The 6,863-nt window shown below is 44.0% G+C and overlaps 1 protein-coding gene across 1 annotated transcript; it reads left to right on the top strand.

Annotated features, from left to right (window-relative positions):
* Positions 1-2,159: 2,159 nt before the first annotated feature.
* LOC128298213 (uncharacterized) lies at positions 2,160-4,405 on the top strand. The gene is made up of 3 exons (XM_053033958.1): positions 2,160-2,444; positions 3,284-3,741; positions 3,816-4,405. The coding sequence occupies exons 1-3, from the start codon at positions 2,263-2,265 to the stop codon at positions 4,403-4,405; spliced, it is 1,230 nt and encodes a 409-aa protein (XP_052889918.1). The 5' UTR covers positions 2,160-2,262.
* The last annotated feature ends 2,458 nt before the right edge of the window (positions 4,406-6,863 follow it).

The raw sequence follows: 6,863 nt of genomic DNA, 5'->3' as shown, positions 1-6,863 counted from the left end.
TGATTACTGATCGCTACGATAATAGGTGAACGTTTTACGTTAATCGTACCCTGCACTATAAAAACTTAAAAACTGAGCGAAGAACTTAAACTAGAAGTTTCGATGACCTCAAGATTATGATCGCACGATTCCACGAACGCTGCCTCTTATCAGCGTTTGTGTGATGTGTGATAAGCGGTAGAATTTTACAACATTTTAAGACTTGTTGAAAGTTGAATGTTGCTATTGTTTAGAATGTGCAGACGCTGTCAGTTAAGTGAATTCTTTTCTAAAAATAAACTTTCGCTCTGCAAAAGATAGTGGTTCGAATACTGCATCAATAATTTCTCTTTGTGAGTGGATTTGGCTCTGAACTGTAAAGTGGTTAACTAAACAAACAATAAAATTACATCATATCTATTACGATTCTCAGTCAAAATTTCCTCAGGAAATATTGCATTCTGCATTCTAGCAGCAGAGTTCTAAACACGTCCAGTTGGTTAAGGGTCTTTGTCTGCCAACCGGGTAAAACCGTCTTTCTGAAGATAGTTCTAAAGAGATGAACTTGTATTAATAGCAGGAGAGTCCTACACTCGTCTAATTGTTTAAGAGTCTTGCACTGTCTATGCACTTAGATTCTTATAGTGTCCATATTTACATATCTTGTTCTGAACACTGAGGAACGGATTAAAAAACAAATATTTAAAAAAATCTTTGCTCAGATTTGTGGGTGATACACATTGATCCATCAATTACAGTTCTGAATAAAATTTAATGATAACGCGGTAAACATCTAGCAGTGAAGGCCTAACAAAGTCTGGTAGGTAGAGGGATTTCGTCTTACAATCAAATAATTATGTATTTCTTTTGATAGCTCGGGAAGTAGGCTTCAGTAGTAGCGAAAGAGTCTAAAGCTCCTCTGATTGGTAAAGGGTCGTTAGAGAGTCTTAAATGCGTCTAGTTGGTTAAGAGTCTTCGTTTGAAAATTTAATAACTGAGTATCTCTGACGATCATGTCCACGCCATGAAGTTCAAGCACTGACGGCCAGAGTTTGACTTCTGGATAAGTAACATCTTGCGAAGACACACTAACGTCGATACAAAATCTTCTGTATAATGTACCGAATTCCGACACATAAAAGCGAGGATGTGTTACAGATGTCTCAATGCCTCCCGACAAATCTAAGAAATGATTTAAATAACGATAAACAAAATCGTCTTTTGTCCATCTTCGAACAGAAACCCGCCCCACTGTGCAGCCGTCTCCCGGGTGTTCCCCAGCACACAATCGTCCCGAAGAGCGTGAAAAATTAAACGCCCCACCGGTCTGCAGGGCACTTGTGGTCGGTCGGGTATGAAAAATCCACTATCCCCGCCATCCTGTGCTGTTGACACGATGTTGAACGATCGGTTTCGATCTCTTCCCACCCGGGGTCCGTGGGGTTCCCTTCTTCTGCAGCAAGGCTGTCGCTCCTTATTGCCTCACACTTCAGCGAATGCGAAACGGATGTAGAAAGTCCCCCCCACACCTGTGTACCGTCATTGCATCCAAAAAGCTTTGGATGGTGAAAAAAAAAACCAAACACACACGCGCGGTTACCACTCGAGGTTCCCTTCCCTTTCCGGATGGTGAAGATGCCCGTCCCGAACCCCCGGGGTGCTGACTTGCTGGCGGTTGCGGATTGCTCTTTGGCATGGTACGGCATGATTCGACCGTGGCTGACATTGTGTAAACGACCGCAGAAGCGTGCGGATCGCGATCTCGACATCGATATAGTTCGGGATAAGGTGTTTCTTCCTACACCCTCTAACGCAATTGTATAATCGCGATCGCGTAGTGGCCAACCGTTAACCAGACCCGTTTCGCAGTCATACTGCACCGCCACAGTGGTAGCAAGGTGTGCACTAGTCGATCAGTAACGTGGTAGAATCGCTTGTCTTGATCGTGTTGCGATCAATTCTCGCACGCCGCACGACCTCTGTTCCGGTTGGTGTCCGAAAGGCACAGTATGCCGGCGTACATTCCGCAATCTACGTGTTAGATAATGCCATTTACGCGCCGCCTCCATGTCTGAGCCGGTTCGCTCCCGGTGATGAAGTGGTTGAAAGTGAAACTGATTTAAAGCAAACGGAAAAAAATACGTGACGCAACGTGGTACGTGTGGTGTTGGTGCGAATGCGTATGATCGGTGTGTTCCATCGGCGAACGAAAGAACAAAAACCACCTTCCGGGTGCAGGAAGCTGCCACTTGGGTATAGTGCGTGAGTGCGAATCAGTTCGAGATGAGGTACTACGGCGTTATTCTTCTGGTGGTGGCAGGTGTGACAGTTGGTGGCATCGCCGGAATCTACGTGGTGGAGAGCGGTGGCAAAAAATCGTTCGTCCGGCTTGGCGCACACCACTGGACGGATGGTGCGGAGACCGATGGGTTGTGGTCGTGCCTGCTGGAGGAGTATACCGTCGGGTGAGCAATTACACAGCCAACGCACGCCGAACGTGCGCTCATTTCACTCTGCGCACCATCGCAAATGAACCGGAAGTGATTGTGCGCACTTGTGCAGCGGAAAAATCGGAACTCCATCCGGAACAAAATTAAGCTCAGCCAAATATAACACACGGATCGGGCAGTGTGAAGTGCGTTCACGCCCCGGAGGGTGCAATGGACTGTGTGAATTGGTTTCAATGTCGTGTTTTTAGCTGGTTATTTAAAAGTCTAATAAACGAATAATTAACGCTTCGTTTGATAAACATCCGCGTATCGAATGTGGTGCAGTTGCAGCGTTACTCTCGCGTTATTGATTGACGGGCCTTCTCCGGTTGTAATAATAAAGGATAATTCAAAACGTAGCTCAGTTTGCAATTGAATAAAATTTATGTTTGCTTTTGTGTTCAATAGAAACAATTTAAATGAAAAGAAGCAACTGTTTTATAACCAAACATATCTAACAAACAAACTAGGTAAAAGATATCATAAATATTGGAAATATCGTGTAGAAACTTTAGTGTAGTTGAATGTTTGTAGGAAATTAATGGTTTTTTAATTGTGTAAATCCTTGAGCTAGGCATATTAGGCAAAACGTTACTAATTATAGTTTACAGTTGACAAGGAGATATCACCCTCATCGGCAATCGTAAACATGGCAAAGCGAAGTAATCTCCACATCAGTAGAAAGCAATGCCCACGACGATCGTCGATTGCAACCCGATCATTGATCGGTGTAGCAAGCTATGTGGAAGCGTGCGTACGGTTGATCATACTTTTGTGTGTCTTTTTCCTCCCCCTCCCTCCCATTTATCCGGCAGATTGAACCAGAGCTCCCCGAGCGCACCGAGGGAAAGTCGGGTAATGCAAGCAACCGTCGTGGCGGCACCGGCACCAAAGTACATTCCAACCTCCAGTTTCTACATCAACAAACGCATCGGTGAGGCGCTCGAACACGACCCACAGCATCACACGCATCGGGTGCCAGCACCACCGATAGGGAAAGTAATTGCCAGTACCGGTGCTGGTGGGCTGTACGGTGACAATCATCTGAACGGTGCATCGAATCATGGTGCAACATTTACCCCGATGCGCCAAACGTTCGGTGGCGCCAGTCCGACCGAACTGCTCGCCTCGCCGCGCGAAGTGTCCGAGACGGATCTGTACCTGTTGGGTGCGATCGAGAAGCTGGTTTACCGGGTGGACTACATGGAGAATCGGTTACGGCGGGCAGAACAGATCATTTACTTCCTGATGGCTGGCAACAGCCAGAAGCAGGGTAACAGAGTGTACTGTACTGGTGCGTTGGTTTCAGTTGCTAAACCCTGGGTGCCTGTCTTCTCTCTTCCACAGAACCATGTCCGCAGAACTTCACGCAAGTGCACGATCGATGCTATCACTTCGACATCGAGCGGGGTCTAAACTGGAAGTCCGCCAGCACGATGTGCAAATCGTACGGTGCACATCTGGCAGAGTTTGAAACGGTGGCCGAATTTCAGGACGTGGTTGCGTACATCCTAAACAACCCGGTCAACCGTGGCAAAGACTTTTGGCTCGGTGGTCTCAACCCGGGTTTGCTGTGGATTTGGGCAAACTCGGCCAAACCGGTCAATCCTAACACGAACCTTAGCACGATCACAGCCTCATCGAAACCGGGCAAAGGAACGCCACCACCGAAGGCGACTACCCTAGCCAACGGTACAGATGCGTCCGGAAATACGAAGATTGTTAACAATGCCGCAAACAACCAACCGACATTGGAGATAACAGGCAATGGACGTTGTCTTCGGTTGAGTTACAATTCCGCGCTGTACACGTACGGGTATCGCGGTGAGGACTGCTCGGCCCAGTTTAGTTACGTGTGCGAGCTGAAGGACAAGTCGCTGGATAATGAAATCTCAAGGATAGCGAAACAGTTAAAGCTAGCGGAAGACGTTTCGTAGGTGGGTTATTGTAGTGTCCTATTATTTATTGAACCAGAAAGGCCAACGGGTTAACGATGGCCCGTGAAATGATTAACTTATTCCATAAGCTACTGAAGTAAGTGATATAGAAGTTAAATAAAGTTATAGATGATGATTTAATGCGCACTGTTGTACGAGATGAATACAAGTGTTTGGAATTTACTCAAGCGCAAGTGATCGGTCATGTAGTAAACTCGTTATTACACAATTCAACAATAAGTCTGCGTATAGGTAAAGGCAATTAGAGAAGGTCTTTTATATCGGAAACATAGCAATGAAATAGACGAGACTTGCCGGTTATCTTACAATTTTAGGGACCAGGAAGAATTACCTCTATCAGCTGGGCATCTTTCGTCTAATATGATCTTCAGAGTTCCGTCTGAATCCTGTCGGATTTTTCGGCAAGTTGATGGGATATTGATCGATTGTTTCTAATAGCCCTTGCTGAACATGACTTTCGAGATGCATATGTGTGATAGCTTGTATCTATTCGAAACTGGAACGAAATTAGTTATTTAATGATATACCAAAGCCTACGTACCTGTTCGCCGAGGACTTTGCATAGAAAAGGATGTGGGAAAAGGTGTATCGCTTGTGACAGAACTGTGTTACCGAGGTCCAAAGACGAGTACGAGGTTTGAATATATTTAGCAAAAATAATCATTCTTTTCAATGGAATACTTACAGATTGGGCTTTAAATCTTCAGATGCGGTCTTTGTCTATTGCTCAGAGAGGAGTTCTCAGAGTCGATCGTACGAATGTTCTATGACGGAATTACTGGTTGGGTAACAAGTATACGACATTCAAGAGCTCATTAGTGTAGTGACCCCTGCTGAACTACTTTCTTTCGAACACGGTAAAGATATTTTCATCACAGAGTTCGTAGTTCGAAGATTGATTTAAGTACTGGGACCGCGAATAATTTATATTTTTTACAATTTTCCAACGATGTGATAGTTATTTAGATTGGAAGATGTTTTCTCAGGAGACCAATTATAGCGGGGAGTCACCATCCGCAACCGGAGGATTTCGATTCTCGGCTAGAACTTTCGAAATTGCCAACATTAACTAAAGAGAGTTCATTAACCAAATTTATCTTTGTCATTGTCATTTTTGTATAGTTCCAAAATTTAGACCTCAGAAGGCCTTGGATGGCCTTCATTAACTGTATTATTAATGAGCTCTCCGGGATGTAGTACGAATATCTTCCTTGTTGATCAGCGGAGAATCAATCCTCTTGCAGGCATTGAAAGAGTGGTGGAGTAGAGGAGGGATCTCGAGGAAATTAAAGATATCGTGGACCCAGGGAGAGACTTGGGGCACCGCTAATGAATATGGTTGGAATGCATCGTCGGATAAGGACCCACAAGACGGTCGCCCAATCCGCCACTGCTTGTGATGCTGGTTCAATATTTTGTCTAAACGGTGTGTGGAGATTTCGGACGAGTCACGCACAATAAAAAAAAGGAAAACACACCACAATTACAACTGTTTCCACTATATGTGTGTCTGTGTAGCTTGTTCGTATATTGTTTTAGGCACATCCATCATATGAATATAAGTGTGTGTGTGTTTTTTTTTCTTCGTTTTTCACCATAATTTGATCATCATTACTCAACTACAGCTGAACGTTACTTTTGTCTAACGATTTACAAATCGATCCGGGACTATTACGCTACTACCATGCAAATATGCTACACCACGCGCAGCACCGGCTGTTTCCGATTCCAAAGTTGAATGGTTAAACATAACGTGTAACGCTGTGCGTCTACACGCGCAGCGCACGGTCCCCTTCTCCGTTCTATGTGTCTTTAATAATTGTTCGATTCTTTGATATTGTTGTATTTTTGTTGTTGTTTGTCGTCATGACAAAACAAAACGAAAACGCGGACCCTAAAACCACACACGCCCCCAGTACAACTGCGGGACGTTTCTTTAAAATCCAACAAATGGAGGCGTCGTACGTTGATTAACATTGGATTTACTCTGTTAAAAAAATCGCCTCTGTACGGCGTTTTAAAAGTAACAAAACTAACAAACATGTTATAACTAATCAATAATAATAATCATAAAAAAAACACTATTCCTTTGCAAGGATTGGTACGTTACTTGTAGTAGATTATTTTTTAATTCATGAATTCCTAATGCCTACAGTTGGCTGGTAATAATCGATCGTCCCTCGGACAAGCGTTGTTTGCTCTCTTCTCTTCTTCTCTCGACAAAAAAAAACAGTTTGTGATTCACTTGTTCACTTGTGGGTGTACGAGAGAGAGAGGGAGAGACAGTTCCCTTATACAAACATTCTGTAGCCTTGCTTCGGCCCTTACGCAAACAAACAAAACAAACAAACATAAATGTAACGTGGATTAATTTTCTGCAACAACTCAACACTTAACAATTAATTTGCACTTTCTGTGTTTTTCTTTTTTTCCCTTT

This window comes from Anopheles moucheti, chromosome 2 (assembly GCF_943734755.1).
Source record: "Anopheles moucheti chromosome 2, idAnoMoucSN_F20_07, whole genome shotgun sequence".
Classification (NCBI taxonomy): domain Eukaryota; kingdom Metazoa; phylum Arthropoda; class Insecta; order Diptera; family Culicidae; genus Anopheles; species Anopheles moucheti.
The sequence above is the reverse complement of the archived record's forward strand: the minus strand, read 5'-3'. Positions and strand labels throughout refer to the sequence as shown.